Genomic DNA, 15,843 nt, shown 5'->3' on the forward strand with positions numbered 1-15,843 from the left:
TGTGTATTATAGTGTATGTATTTATATGTCTTTTGCCTTTATTGAGTTCCAAACTCTGAAAATACAGCAGTGTTTTGCTCACTTCTGAATCCAAGGTATGATAATTCAGTAGGCACCCAGAACCTTGTTATTCCATATAATACAGTCCTTATTATGTGTTTCTCTGACTGACCACCACCTCCCAAAGTCATAATAACAACCAGTTGTTCTACCATATTTTTTATGCCTAGGAGCTGTAATAAGCCCTCTCTACATGCTGATTTGCTTTACTGAATGCCCATAACAGTCTCAATAGACAGTTACCATCTCCATTTAAACACTAAGGAAACTGAGTAGAGACTGCTTGATTTGCCTAAGGTGAAGGAGCCAAGATTCAGAATTAAGTCCATATTCTGGAACACTTTGCAATATTGGATCCAGACCACATTATCACATTGTCTTGATAAATTTACCTGTCATGACAGTCATATGATCAGTTAACCCAGTAAATTTCTCCCCTAAATAAACATAGCAACTGGACCTTGGGCCACATACAGCCAGGATAAAGGTGCTTTTTGTTTCAGGCCTTTTAAACTGGTCCTTGCCACACAGGCTTACTGCTAATGCTTGTTCGTTCTGCAGTACCCGGGAGCCAGCCCAGGGCATCACACAGGCTAGCAAGCCCAATCCCACTACATCCCGAGCCTCTGGGCCTGTTTCTAGAACAAAGAGTTTCTAACATAACCAACAACTAGACAGGTGGGTCCCCAGACTTCTAATCACCTGCTTTAACCAAACCCAAGCACCAGGGCTAAAAGTTAGAAAGAAATCATGAGGGAAAGCTGATGACCAGACAAGGCAGCCTCCCTGGGACAATAGCCAGAACCCTTTCTGCTCTGCATCCTCTCGAGTAACAGGACAATGCTTTTTGCACAAAGGAAATGCATTTCAGCTGAGTCCACGAGTGGGTCTGTGGAACTGTGGAAGTGGTTTGTATTGCAACTAAACTGGTTTAGATTTCTGTTGCTTTTTCCTGCTTGCAAAGACAAGGGAAACCTACCAACTGGCTCCTTCCAGAGGCCAGTCATTTGCCAGCATCTAGTACATCTCATCCACAGCAGGTGTGGACTTTCTCTTGGCTAATGATAGTGATATTGATAACGGAGCCGGGCAACCCTTACTCTTCCATTCTAGTGTAGACTAAATTACAGGTTATATCCTCCAGCCCACTGAATGAACGCAAAACAGACTTGTTTTAGACTCTGAATGTTTTGTCCTGCTTCAGCCTCCCCGGTGCTGGAACTCTAATCATTATCCTTGGAGCAACATGTATTTCTTTAAAACCAAGCATGGGGGTGGGGGGTGTGCACAAATGTTGGGAGTTAGAGGTCAACTTTGTGGCATCAATTCTTCCTTCCACGTTGGTCTCCAGGGATGAACTCGGGGTCATCAGGCTCTCTTATCTCGAGACATCTGGAGATCTTGCTATTTATTGTTGCTTACATTTTATTTATTTTACTTTTTACTTATATGTGTGTGTGTGTGTGTGTGTGTGTGTGTGTGTGTGTGTACATGAATGAGTGGTAGAGCTACCACAGCCAGGGATGTTGGATCTCTCTCCCCTATAGCAGGAGTGGTAGGCAGTTATAGGCCACTCATTGTGGATGCTAGGAACTGAATCTGGGTCCTCTGGAGGATTGGCAGGTGCTAACAGCTGAGTTACCTCTCCAGCCTGGAGTTTGATTTAATAAAGGACCATGGTCTTCTACCCTTGAAGAAGTCTATGAGGTTAATCTTCCCTCCTAAGGTGTAGCTCTCTTAGAACATTTTCATAATTGTCATCTGCATTCATTCATCTATTTGCATTCAGCCAACAACCCTGAGAGACACGATTATGATCAAGATACAAAAGGTCATTGTTCTCGTGGGACAAGACATTTATCTTTTTTTTTTTTTTTTAAGTAAAGGAAAACTGAGATTGGATGTTGCAAGCTATCAAGAAATGTAATGAGATCCAATCATGAGAAAATCATGCAGGGAGTGTGCACAGAGTGGCCAGGGAAGGTGTCTAGGAGGAGACTTGCTTTGAGTTGGATCCTGAATGTCTTTGCCAGTTTGGGCAAAGAGGCCCAGGTAGAGGCTCATCAGCACAAAACAAACAAACACCCTCTTCAAGGAATGAGCACCAAATGTGTGCAGAATGGAAGGGAGTCCCGTGCATTGTGTGTTTATGGGATATGGGGACTTGAGGACACCAGAGGAATCAAGGGTCAACTCCTTAATGTTAACAGCAAAGCAAGCACCATTTAAAGCACCAACACTGTTCACACCATTCAGCATTCAGAAGTCTCTCTATCCCTTGCCCTTTGAGGAATTGTTTCAGAGGAAACTTGTGCACAATTCAAAGGTTGCTTTTGCTATTGTTTCCTCCTTGACTTCAGACACATTGAAACTTGAGATGTGCTGAGGGTAACCATCTTAGAGTTTTTACTGTGCCTGAGACTAATTAAACATAGCATGATTTGTTTACTTGGGAATCACTGTTGATACAAAATAACTGTAATTAGAGCAAAAAGTACTTTTCTCTAGTTTTGATAATCAGCATGAATTCTAGGGGTGTGCAAAGGTGTTTCTTCCATTATCTAAATTAATTTCAGTCATTGCACAGTCATTCACTTTGCTGAAATGGCAGACAGAATCCAGGGGAGGCAATGAAGGAATTCCAGGAATGAAGGACAGAAGTGGTCTGTGTGTCTCTGCAGCGGGAAGTAAAGGATGTAACATTCCTATTGCCTAACATCGTAGCGGGACTGGAACAGAAGCTACAGAACATACACAGACTAGCTTCTGGTTGGACAGAGAGTATAGGATTTATTCATTCACCCACTGAGCAGAATGTTCATTAATCCTGTACTCTAGCTCTGAACCAGGTCTTAGAGTCCATTGGTGGATCAGGCTTGCCGTGGTCCCCAAAGGAAAACGGTCCCTGGTCTTTAGCCCTTTCTGTTGTATGTTCAGGACCTGCATCAATGTTAGTGGCACTGAAGACATGCAGGTAATTGTTCCGCTGAAACTAGTTTGAGGCTTTGTCTTCTGAGAAGAGATGGAGGTGTCCCCAAAAGAAAGGTGACATTCCTTCCTAGTGTCAGTCATCCTCAGGAATTTTTGAACCTAGAGTCTCTGGTGGGGGAGAGGGGATTTGGAAGGAGTCCTTTGTCCAGACAGGGAAGATATTCCTTTCTTTTATCTAGACCGTGGACAGAGCTGGCAGGGGGTATAGAAGTTGTTAGTCTTACGGGGGAATCCCGTGAACTTGGAGAAACCTTTCTGAGATTCTGTCTTCCTAGAGTTTCAGTGTTTGCCTATGGATGGAGTGTAGCCTGGGCTGTGGTGACCTGGAGGAAGGCTTTGTGTTAGGCCTGTCAAAGAAAGCAGGATGTTCTTCTTCCCTTCCACAGTTAGTATGCAGCTGTCCGCGCCATTAGTGAGGCCTTCTGGGCTAGCTGCTTTCCTTGCTGCTCTTTCCAATCTGGAAAATTCCTCTCAGGTCATTATCACCACACATTTAAAGGAGCTCACTGGGTCCTTATAAATGTTACATTAACTCTAAAGTTAGATATCATAATTAAAGGCTTTTTACACTTTAAGCAGTAGACAATGAACCTAAACTTTTTTTTTTCATTTCATTTCATGTCTATAGGATCTCACAGTGCAGCCCAGAACTCAAGCCTCTCTCCTCAGCTCTGGGATTATTGGTGTACCAGAAAGGCCTCTCATAACTCAGGCCTGGCAAAAGCAGTGTGCAAGTGGAGAGTGTTGTAAAGAAGGTTCTAGAGAGACTTGGGTGCGTTGCTTTGAAGTGTCAATCATTATGGCTGGAGCAGGTAGATCATAGGTTAACAGCTCACATGTAATGGAACTGTCATTTAAAATTGAAACATAGCTTGACAGAGTTGAGACCCACATTGACCACAGAGTGATTTTCATTACCAGTAATGACCTGAAGGCTCCCCTTCCACCAGCATGTGTGGAAACAGTGTCTGGTTTTTAGGTACCAGAGAGCAAGGGGAGAGGATCAATCTCCTTTCCTTTCATTTGCAAGTAAGCAAGGAGAGAGCAGTAGTCATTACCTGAGGTGTCCCATACAAAGGTCGTGTTCTTCTTTGAGATGATAAACTTCCTAAGCTAAACTGGAGTCTTCTGGCCCTTCCCTACTGAGCTTTTATGTAACTTCTTACTTATAGACTGTACCATCAGCCATTATTTATGCTGCTGGAGATCTTTGAATCAATTCCTTTTCCCCTACTGTACTATGAATTACACCCAGTGTTAAAGTAACTTCGGGAGTTGGAATTTGTTTTTCATGGTGACATAGGAAGATAGCCTGCTCTCTTTGGAGAATAAAAGGGGTTGACTAGTGAACATATGTTAGGGTAAGGAGTTGAAGCCCGGTATGACGGTACATATCTGTAATGGCAGCACTTGGGAAATATAAACAGAAATATCAGGAGTTCATGGCCAGCCTTAGCTACATAGCAAGTTTGAGGTCAGACTAGACTATCTTAGACCTATCTCAAAAATAAACAAACAATTGAAAATGTATTTGTGTGTGTGTGTGTGTGTGTGTGTGTTTTGTTTTTTGTTTTTTTTACCAAGGGAAACCTTTTAAGGGTAAGTGTGATAGGCAGTTCAGGAGGACTGGGGAGATCGCTGAGCAGTTAAAAGCGTTGTTAATCTTGCAAAGAGCCCAGATTTAGGTTCCTAGCACTTGCTTGAGTAGCAGCCATTGTCTCAGAACTCCAGTTCCACAGGATCCCTAGCCCTCTTCTGGCCTCTGTGAACACTGCATATGCACATGGTGCATAGACATACATGCCAGCAAAACATCCTTACACAGAAAATAAAAATAATACATCTTTAAGGGGGGGGAGGACTGGCAAGATTGGCTTTGTGGGTAAAGGTGCCTGATAACTTAAGTTCAATTCCCAGACAAAGGTCATGTTGTTCTTGAGGTGTTTCTAGAAGTTGTCCTGTGCCACAGTACATGCATGCCCTCCCCACATAATAAATATATATATTAATTCTTTTATTTTTAAAGAGGAAGTTTAGCCTAATAATGGACAGGAGGGGGAAGTGGTGATCAGGTTTGCAGTGTGAAAGTTCACTTATTTCAACTATTCTTCAGTTCGCTCACTTTTAAGATAAAAAAAAAAATGGTCACATGATTTCATGGGAATAAAATGCTAAACTGCTGGTTGACTGTAATAACCAGCACTGGCAGGGCTGAGGCAGGAGGATTACTGGGAGTTGGAGGCCACCCTGGGCTACCTAGCAAGATCCTCTCTTGAACAATACAAAAAAAGAAGAAGAAGAAGAAGAAGAAAGAAAAAGAAAGAAAGAAAAAGGGTTGTATAGAGCTAGGCTCTGTTCAAAGGATTCCTTACCCATGAAAATCACTACGGTGAGGATAAGCACATAAATTTAAGAATAAATAAATTCAAGAGAAGCAGGAAGGCACGTCCTTGCACAAGCTGTTACAGGCAGCTTTCAGCCCCCAAGGCAGGTAGGTAGAAAATCTTAGCCATGCAATATGAACACACATATCTGTAAAATATCCCGAACTAGCACGTCCTCTGAGAGATAAAGGAAGACAGAGGGCGTGTCCCCCTCCAGGACCCACCCATCTTGACAAACTGGTCTCCTCAGAGGCCTTCCCGAAACCGTGCAAAACTCTCAGAATAAAGAGCAACAAGGTGGTCGCATTCAACTTAAATGCTTTTATTGACAATGTCTTGGAACAATAAGCAAACAATGCTTAAATTTTTCATTCAAATTCACTTTCCACATGTCGAAAGACCTCAGGGTAGAAAAAAATAAAATAAAAATATAAATATCTGAGAATCCATCTTAATAAATAAATTGAAAACACAATAAAACGTTTTCATGGAAAACTGTTAAATGTCAGAACATTCAGACCACCTCAACAATGCATGATCAGTAACATGACGATGAACATTGACGTTGAAGAACTACAGTACATGGATATAGCTACTTATTTCTATCTACTGGAAAATAAAGTTCTATCTTTTTCTTAGTTTAATATTGGTCATTTCTAATTGGAACACACTATTGCCAGGAACACAGTAGGTATTGTTAAAATCAGCTGCACTAGATACAATCCGAAAATATCCAGCACCAGGTTAATTCCAATAATGAACCCAACAGATTAGTTAATGCTATGAGAAGACTAAGGAGAAAGAGAAAAGAGACACAGACCCAGGCCTGGCTCACATGCTTCTAACTACCAGCTCTCAGGTGACTCTAGGAACAATACACTCCATGCGGTTTTTTGTTGTTTGTTTGTTTGTTTGCTACATCTCCGGAAGAAGTGAGGACTGGAATCCAGATGTGGATGCTTGCAAGTCCTTGAGGCCCACAGCCTGGTGTGTTTCACGAACAGATAAGGTCCTCCCTAGGTCTACGGGAACCCTCGAGGGAAGACGGTTTCTCCTCTCAGTGATGCACCAGCTCAGGCAGTAGCATTTTGGGATGCCGGCTGCCTCACCTTCTCTGACTGCTCACAGGGCCAGCAGTGTGGGCGAGCTCAGTGAGTCAGAGGAGGGCTCGTTGCTGCTGCTGCCCTTTCGGTGGGCAGCCGCACAGCTTGGGAAGGAGTCAGCCTCGGGGTAGGTGAAGACAAAGGAAGACGTGTACGTAGTGCAGCTGGGAGTACAGGTAACCACGGGAGTACACAGGGGCTCCAGCTCTGTGACCATGGGCCCCATCCCCAGGGAACTGCTGTGCAGAGGCTCCCAGTCTGCTGCATAGAAGGAACCGGACAGGTCCACATCTGGCACGGAGCGGGCGGTCTCCGAGCCACTGGGCCTAGATGACGCCGGAAACAAGAAGTCATCAAAAGGCTCAGCCTTCAGCTCCATGGTGCTGATGCTCTTGACTGGCTCCAAGGATGGCTTGGGCTCAGGGTCGTTGAGAAGGGGCAGGGTGAAGGCCTCCTCAGACTCTGGGGTGGTAGCCTCAGTCAGACCCCCAGTCAAATCCAGGGAGGTCACAGACATCTCCTCCGGGAAGCCTAGGTCATCGGGGATCTTGCAGGCAGGCCGGTGGGCTGCCAAAATAAACTCCAGTTTTTCCTTCTCTTTCAGCAGATTGGCAATCTCGGTCTGCAACGCAGACTTCTCATCTTCAAGTTGATCTGTCTCCTGCACAGGGGGAGAGGTAAGAAAGCATAAGACACGGCCTTGCCCAAGGACCCTGGGCCCATAGCCCCAAGCTCCAACTTTATTTAATAAAGTTTCGGGAGCAGCAGCTGGTTGAACCTACCGCTTGGAGCGTGTCTGTCAGCTCCCTCCTCCGATTCCGGCACTTGGCTGCAGCCATCTTATTCCGCTCCCTTCGGATTCTCCGTTTCTCTTCCTCTTCAGGAGATAGCTATAAGAAGAAAAGGACCCACATTCAATAAGGTTGTCTGGTGCCACCTCCATTCAGTCACCCCAGTGAAACTGGCTCCCAGAGCTCCCGCACCTCTCAGTGAAGCAGTTTTTCTAACCTGCAGTTGGCTGGCTGAGTGTGATTTGCATTTAAAGTGAGATCTTTAGGAGGGGAACAAAGACGCTCCCAGGCTACAGAATGAGGTAGGAAGCTGTCAGGGAAACTTGTCTATTGAGTATTTCTTGGGGGCCAACTGTCAGAATCTGACTTGGGAGGGAAAGGGCTTGCAGCCAAGGGAAGAAGGTCAGGAAGTGCAGTCAGTAGCACCGGGGTTTCTCCCTCTCTGTTGTGTCCTCGGTGAGTCCGCCCCCGGCCGGCCCCGGCCCCGCCCCCCGCCCCCCCGCCCCCCCCCCCCGCCCGCAGGTCCAGAATCGGGGCTCACCTGCTCTACTTTGCCCCTTCGGCCGATGCTCTGCGCTCTGCCGCCTGACACGGTCTTCATCATTCCCGCTCTGGCGTAAGCCCCAGTTGACGGGGTGGGGAGTCCGTAAGGATGGGGCGCTCTGGTCTGCGACGGGGCCACGGAGGAGACCAGAGTGGGCTGCACCAGCCACTGCAGGTCTGGGCTGGTGGAGATGGCAGTCACCGTGGGGATAAAGTTGGCACTAGAGACGGACAGATCTGCGCAAAAGTCCTGAAAACAAAAAGAGGAAAGCGAGGTGAGCGAGGGGGTTTCAGACACAGGTGGAACAAGTGGCCCTAGTGTCGCATGAAGCAGGGAGAGAGAAGCATTCGGGTCAGAGGCTGCTTGTATCTTCCTGTATGCACCTCATCCGAGATAAAAGCTCTCCCAATATCCTCCCATGAAATCCGCAGCGCAGCCTTCCTCCTCCATCCTACTGCTGCGTTCCCGTTATCCCTTCGGCATCACTCGCTCGAAAGGGGGTTTGTTATAAATATCCCTGACGTCTGCGCTGACGCAGGCGCTGCTCCGGAGTCTCCAGAATGAACTCGCTTTTTATCAATGAAACTGCCTTACACACCCGCCCGCAGCACCCTCCTCCCTCCTCCCTGCTCCAGGCTGCCCGGGGAGGGGGGATTGCCGCCGTTTGCCGCCTCCCAGCCTCTAGTTCGCGAGTCTTTGCTCAAGACTTGTTGGCCCCTGCTGATCTCAGAAACAAGTCACCGAGAAAAGAGCGCAAGCCACTCAGAATAAACCTGCCGCGCGGGAAGGGGTCACTAAGTCTTACTATGACAAGTGTGCACGCGCTCAGACAAGTCCTGGGTTCCCAGGCTAGGGTTGCTCTGACCGCGCCAGTCTCCCTCCGGGGCGAACAAGGAAGACGCCCCCCTCCCGCCCTGAGAGTCACACCTCGGTGTCCCCTCCTCGGCGACCCCCCAGCGCGGACCTGGCGACTGCACAAAGCCAAACTCACCTGTGTGTTGACAGGGGAGCCCATGCTGGAGAAGGAGTCGGCTGGGGAATGGTAGTAGGAAAGGTTGTCTCCGGCCGGGGAGGCGCTACTGCAGCGGGAGGATGACGCCTCGTAGTCGGCGTTGAAACCCGAGAACATCATGGTCGAGGTTTGGGGAAAGCCCGGCGAGGGGTCCAGGGGAAGACACTGGTGGGAGCCGCAGAGCAGAGCTGGGTGGGAGCGCGGTCACTGCTCGTTCGCGGAACCGCCGGCTCTATCCAGTCTTCTCAGTTGCTCGCTGCAGTCGCGGTTGGAGTAGTAAGCGCCTCAGCTGGCGCCTTTATAGAAGCGTATCAATGGTGCATACGTCACTGGGCGGAGCCGTGGCTCTGGAAGGGGGAAGCGCGCCCCAAGGTCCTCCGCCGGCGCTCTGTCGTCAACTCCGCCCCCCAACTTCAACCCCCGTCTTGGCATGTCACTTTTACCTATGAGTGTTCACAATTGGGATCTTAGGGGGTCTCCTGGACCCTCCGCATGTAGGATTTTCAGAGATGGTCCCACGAGGACAACGGGGACCGGCCGTGGAAACCTGCTGACGCAGATGTCCTAATATGGACATCCTGTGTAAAGGAGGAGGGATTGACGGGAACAGCTCGCCGGCTGCAGCCAACTCTGAGGGTGCAGCGCAGGGGGGAGCGGGGGCCGCGGCCGGGGGAGGGGAGGCGGGAAAGGCAGAGAAGGCGAGCGAACATTCGCACCTGATTCAATGTGGACCCGGTTCCAGGGTCAGGGGATGAGACCGGGGTCACCCCCTTTCCATTGTCCAGCAAAGTGGAACTTTTTTTTTCTTTTAAGTCTCTGGTGTTAGGAGAAGCAGGTACGCAGCCCTAAAGACTCAAAGCCTCTATTCCTAAAGGAAAGCTTGCCCACATCAGCCCCCACCCCCAAATCAGTGCAAAAAAAGGGGGGGGGATCAGCTTCTCAGCCCCTCGCTCCAGCCCCCGGCCTGGAGCAACATTAGGACTGAGGTTGCAAGCAGCAAGTGAAGGATTGTAAATAAGTATACAGTAACCCGCTTTACCTCCAACACTGAGTTCATTCATAAATTCGTGTTTTAAAGGACTACAGGACCCGCTCCCCGACCCTTTGCCACTTACAGCTATCAGGGTGACTGTCCCCGTCGACACCGACGGAGAAACTGTGCAAAACCACCCTGCAAGGATGCCGAAGGGGTCGTTTGCCTAGTTTTTGAGCTGAGGCCAGAGTGGGGGCAGGGATAACTCAGAATTACAAAGTGAGATGCGCTCCTGGTGAGAAGGCGAGTCGGGGCTGGCGTTGGGGGTGGTGACAGAGGGGGTCGGGGGTGAGGGGGGCGACTCCGGAATCCGTGCAGCCTGGAAACAGCGCTTACAAGGAACCCGCAGCGGGTGATTTTCCAGATCGGACTGGGGTGGGGGTGGGGTGGGAAGGGGAAGGGCAGAGTGGACTGGAAGCAAGGTTCCCAGCTGTGCGGAGATTTTGGCGTCTGGGACCTGAGCACAGCTTTAAGTCTTGGAAGATGGAACTTTGGAGAGGCCAGGTGCTTCAGTGTAGAACAAATACACCCCTACATGCCCTCAGCCTCCTGTCCTTCCGCAGAGGACAAGCCGGGTTAGACTGACTGGGCTCGGCCCCAGAGCGCCGGTCACCTCTGGGATAGGAAACCGCAGATCCTCGCAGGACACAAGTGTCCCCTCGTCTCCATTCTGTGGGTCCCAAGGGTCAAGCCAAACGGTGGACATTCCAATACGGACTAGAGAGGATTAGGGCATCGGATGGATCTTTAGGGGCGCAAGGGGTGCCGAGCCACAAACCTGCCTCGGGCCGCCGCACCCGGGAGCTAGGCGATCTTTCTATAGATAGTAACAGCGAAGCGGCTGTTTACAGCAACACAGCGCCGCCAGGGCCGTCTCCAGGCGACGCCGCGCGGCCTGGCGCACGGTCCGCCCATCCAGGCCACCCGCCCTCCCCGCTCCCTAGGAGCCGCGGCCTCCCTGGCCAGGCTGCGGCCGCTCCCGCCGACTGACATCACCCTCGGGTTCGGGGGCTGATCCCGGCTGGCTCCTGCCTATGCGTTAGCCTCCATTCTTAGAGATCCAAACCCAGCAGGAGCGGGGAGGGCAGGGAGGCGGGGATTCGTGGAAATAGGCCACTTGCTATTTTTGCATTCCCAGTCATAGGCAGAGGTGAAAACAGAATTTCATCATTGTATGTCATTAGTTTATGTTGGTGGGAATTTAGGCGCTTGTTTTTTTCTCACTCGAAAGAGGGGGGGAAGGAAAGAGAACGACACGATATAGAACACAGGCTTCATGTAGCTGCTCAATCGTGATTTTGTGGCCTTCAGCTCCTCTGTCATGTGCTTCCACTGTTCTTTACCGTGAAAGGGAGAGACAGAAAGATTATGCAGACATCTTCTCTCTTATTAGTTTCGACAAAGTAGGTCAACCTTTGAATTCCTGGGTCTGTCTGGCCTTGCCTTCACTCATAACTGCATCTCCGGGGCTCTTAGGGGAAAACTACAGTGATTTGATTTATTTCCTTTTCAGGTTTAAAGCAGCTCTGGCCAGCACCTCAAAGATGTGTCAAGATTTTATATCCAGGATTTATCTCATACATCACTTACTTTGGCAATAAAAAAAAAAAAGAGGTCTTTGGGTGAGCCTTCCTCCTCCAAATAGCTTTTTTTTTCTCCTTCTTAGCAACATTATGGCCAGCGTTGGACATCTAATCCATCTGTCCTCTGAAAAGGACAGCCAGAGAGACTGGAGAGATGGCTCAGTGGTTAAGAGCACTGGCTGCTTTTTCAGAGGACCCAGGTTCAAGACCCTTGGGAACACATCCTATGAGTCCCGTTCCAGGGAATCCAACGCCTTTGCCTGGCATCCCTGGGCATCAGGCACATATACATTGCACAGACATACATGCAGACAACACACCTATACATACAACACAATTTTAAAAGGACAGACCATTGTGTTAGTATCTTCTCTTGATTATTTAACAAAAAACTATTGAAGGACTAGGACTAGGACTATCGAGGGTAGAGGCTGGCACTTCCTGCAGTGAATGGGGTGGACCTATCCTTACCTTCGCATGGAGCCAAGCCTCTGGGGAACATAGATAAGTAAGTCAATAAATATTATGGGGCTGCAGTACGTGGCTTGACAGATCTAAGAATGGAGTAGCAAGGGGCACAGTGAGGGTTTGAGACAAAATTCAGAAGAAGTGACTGCTATACAGAGCGGGGCCTTGATCCCCTCTCTGTCCTCTGGGTAAGACCAGGACTGAAAAGGGTCTGAGCATCATATAGGGTCTCAGCCCACTACTCAGACCCTCCTGTCTCCTCCCCCGCCAGTGATGGTGATCATCCTGTAAGACACTCTTACATCTCAACCTGTTCACCCATTCATCAGTATAAACATCACATCTTAAGAAATGGGGCAGGCCTGGCGAGGTGGTGCATGCCTGTAGTCCCAGCTACTCGGCAGGCTGAGACAGGAGGATTGCTTGAGTCCAGGAGTACTACTGGGCTGTAGTGTACTATGCCAATTGGGTGTCTGCACTAAGTACAGCATCATTATGGTGACCTCCAGGGAGTGGGGGGGAGGGCACCAGGTTGCCTAAGGAGGGGTGAACTGGCCAAGGTCGGAAACAGAGCAGGTCAAAACTCCCGTGATGATCAGTAGTGGGATCGTGCCTGTGAATAGCCCCTGCACTCCAGCCTGGGCAACATAGCAAGACCCTGTCTCTTTAAAAGAGAGGGGGGAGCAGACTAGGGGTATGGCTCAGTGGTACGGTGACTCCTGATGTGCACAAGGCCCCAGAGTTTAATCCCAACAGTACAAAACCTGATAGCAAGCAGAAAGAAATTCTGCCAGGTGTGTTGGCACAAGTATTTACAGAAGCATTCATCACAGTAGCCAGAACATAGAAACAGACAAATCGATTTTTAAAATATGGTGTACATATACAGTGAAATAGCATTTTCAGTCTTTAAAAAAAAAAGAGAGAGAGAGAGAAATCTGTCATTTACAAAAGTTCAGAGGAACCTACAAGACATCCTGCTGGGTGAAATAAGTCAGACACCAAAAGACATGTAGCACGTGATCTCACTTACATTTGAAATCCCTGTGTGGAACTCTTGGTAGTAAAGAGAAGAAAACAGGTTACCAGTGACCAGAGGAGCGAGAAAGTTGGTAGACAAGTCCAAAGATACAGTTAGGCTGGAAGGATAGGTTGTGGTCTTCTATTAAATAGACCACACACACATATGTACACAATGCACATACATGCATACATGCACACTCACATGCTCACATACACACATGTACACAAATATATACATGTGCATGTACATGCACACAAACCCCACACACATAAGCACATGCATACATGTACACACATGCATACATGCACATTCACACCCACATGTGTAGAAGCACACACATGCACACATGCACACATGCACAAGCACACACATTTTTATGTTTTAAGCCAGGGCCTCAAATCTGGCCAACATTCACTATGCAGCTGAAGATGATCTTGACCTCCTGACGTCCACCTTCCAGGTGCTAGGATTTCAGATACACACAGCTAAACCTGGCTAATAATGGGTGTTTCAAAATATCTATAAACAGAAGAAAGGACTTGCAATACTTTTATCCATAAAGAAATTATAAATATTTGAGATGCTAGGGATGCTAATTACTCTGGTTTGATCATTACGAAACATATAAATGTATTAAAATACCCCCTAAAAAAACGATACAATGATCTGCCAATTAAAAATAAAGTTTTTTTTTTTAAATGGAGCTCACACAATGTAGCCTAATAATAAAGACAAATGATTGCCTGCATGTGAAATTATCTTTGCCATTTGCAAAGGTCAGAGTGACTTTGAGACAGGTGTGTGTGCTCCAAACTGCCTAGTGCTGGTTCCCAGTAGGGCAGGATTCCATGCCCTGGACAAGCCTGAGCAAGAAGCACCACAGCTTTGGCAATGAACACTATCTGTGTGCTGAGTTCCTCTCACTGGAAATCAAGAGCCAAAAGGCTACAGAATCTCCCATCTGATTTTAACCCAAATTAAAAACAAATTCAACGTGGGTCTAGTGGGTCTAGTAGCTCCCTCCTGTAGCACCAGTACTCAGCGAGCTGAGGAAGGAGGGATCTGGGCTTTGGATCTGGGCTACACAGAGAGTTCCAGGCCAGCCTTGATTACAAAGTGAGACTGGCGTTGACTTATAAAAACAAAATGAAAAGAAACAGCCAAGCCAAGAACAGAAGCTGGGAGCCAGGTATGGTAGCCCATGCCCATCATGCCTGTACTTAGAGGTGGATACAGAAGGATCAGAAGTTTAAAGTCATCCTTGCCTGTACAGGGAACATCTTGAGCTGAAGGAAGAAATAAAAGGAAGGAAGAAAGAGAGGGAGGAGAAAAGGAGGAAGGAAGGAAACATTTTTCTCAGCAGATTTTTCTTATCCTGTACAGGCTCTTCTGATTTTGCACTGTTGCATGGTGGGATGGTAGAGAAACCTGACCAGCGTCAAGACATTCGGTAACTTTTTGAGGTCGGGTGTGCATTGTTTAGCCTGTGTTATTGCAACATTAAGTGAAAGGCTGCTGTCTGCGCCGCCTACGTAGGTGCTGCCGCACATGCCCTGTCCCCAGCATGCAGAAGTAGCGATTTATTTAGGGAAGTGTGGTCTAGTGGTGAAGGGCTGTGGTCAAAGCACGAGACCAGCAGTCAGGAAGATGTGCATACCAGAAGCAACTCTTTTGGTGACTTGGGAAAGCCATTTTTTTTTTTTGCACTTCTTTGGTCATCTTTATGCCTCCCCAACCCCCTTTTTGAGGCAAGATTGCATGCATAGATAGTAAGTTCAAGGCCAGACTGGATTACCTGAGTCTCCATCTCAAAAAACCAAAGGGGAAGAGGGAAGGACAAGACTTAACATTCTTGGGTATGAATAGCCAAACACTGGGAAAGATAAAAATACATAGCATGTTTGAGTTATCCTTTCAGCCGGTACAGCCTGTGTGGTGTGACCTGCAGTGGTTCATGGGGGATGGGAGACCACCCCACCCACTGCTATGCTACGCCATGAGTAGGGCCACAGTGCTCATACATAGACACCACATAGTCTACAGTGACAGTGACTGTTGAAAGCATCCTACACGTATCCGTTCTGAATGTCTGGATCCAACAAGAAATGTCTCACAATCTCAGTGGGATTCACACGAATGTGAGCCCGACACAGGGTCTTAGGGGATTCAAGGCTCGTCATCGTATGCCTCTGTTTGTGAAGAAAGCCCAAGATGTCCTTATTTAGAAGAGCACAGGCACAGATTTGCCACTAGCACCACCCCACGCACCCGCCACCACTGCGACTAATTAGTGCAAGTGATTTAGCCTCTTTGGGAAGAATTCTGTTTTCATTCTGAGCAACTCCTGGCTTTCTGACAAGAGATGATACTTCAATAGGAACCCCATCCTGCTGCTAATGGGAGCACTTAAACAAGGCTGTGTAACGCCAGAAGCAGATCCATCTGGAGCTGAGGGAACGGGATGCTCGGGTGTTGAAGACCAACTCGCTTCAGCCCAAGCTTGCTATGTCTTCTACCACCAGCAGCAGAATCCCACACCCGTCTGTCTGCTGTGCTGAGCCACACGTCAGAAACAAGAACACACTATCAGACAACAAGGGAGGTCTTCTCTGGATTCTCAGCTGCTCAAGTGTCCTGAGCTAACCTTCTGTGGCTCTAGCCAGCTTAGCTGCTGGGATTCCAAAGGAACCTCAAATACGTCACCAAACTTATAGGACAGCAACACACCCCGAGAAACCTCAACTGCAGGGCTCCCATCCAACAAGAAAATCTCACCATCGCCATGGGCAGGGCTGAGGGTGGCTAGAAAGGGCTGGCATATGACGTGCTTCAAGGTGTTGAGACATCTTA

The 15,843-nt window shown here is 48.1% G+C and overlaps 1 protein-coding gene across 1 annotated transcript; it reads right to left on the reverse strand.

The window, feature by feature from the left end:
* Positions 1 to 5,736: 5,736 nt before the first annotated feature.
* Positions 5,737 to 9,164, reverse strand: Fos (Fos proto-oncogene, AP-1 transcription factor subunit). Its single transcript, XM_052185389.1, has 4 exons — positions 8,865 to 9,164; positions 7,871 to 8,122; positions 7,321 to 7,428; positions 5,737 to 7,199 (listed from the first exon to the last, which is right to left on the reverse strand). Exons 1-4 carry the CDS (start codon positions 9,003 to 9,005, stop codon positions 6,558 to 6,560), a joined length of 1,143 nt encoding a protein of 380 aa, XP_052041349.1. The 5' UTR covers positions 9,006 to 9,164; the 3' UTR covers positions 5,737 to 6,557.
* Between the last annotated feature and the right edge of the window lie 6,679 nt (positions 9,165 to 15,843).

The sequence above is a fragment of the Apodemus sylvaticus genome, chromosome 6 (assembly GCF_947179515.1).
Source record: "Apodemus sylvaticus chromosome 6, mApoSyl1.1, whole genome shotgun sequence".
Lineage (NCBI taxonomy): Eukaryota > Metazoa > Chordata > Mammalia > Rodentia > Muridae > Apodemus > Apodemus sylvaticus.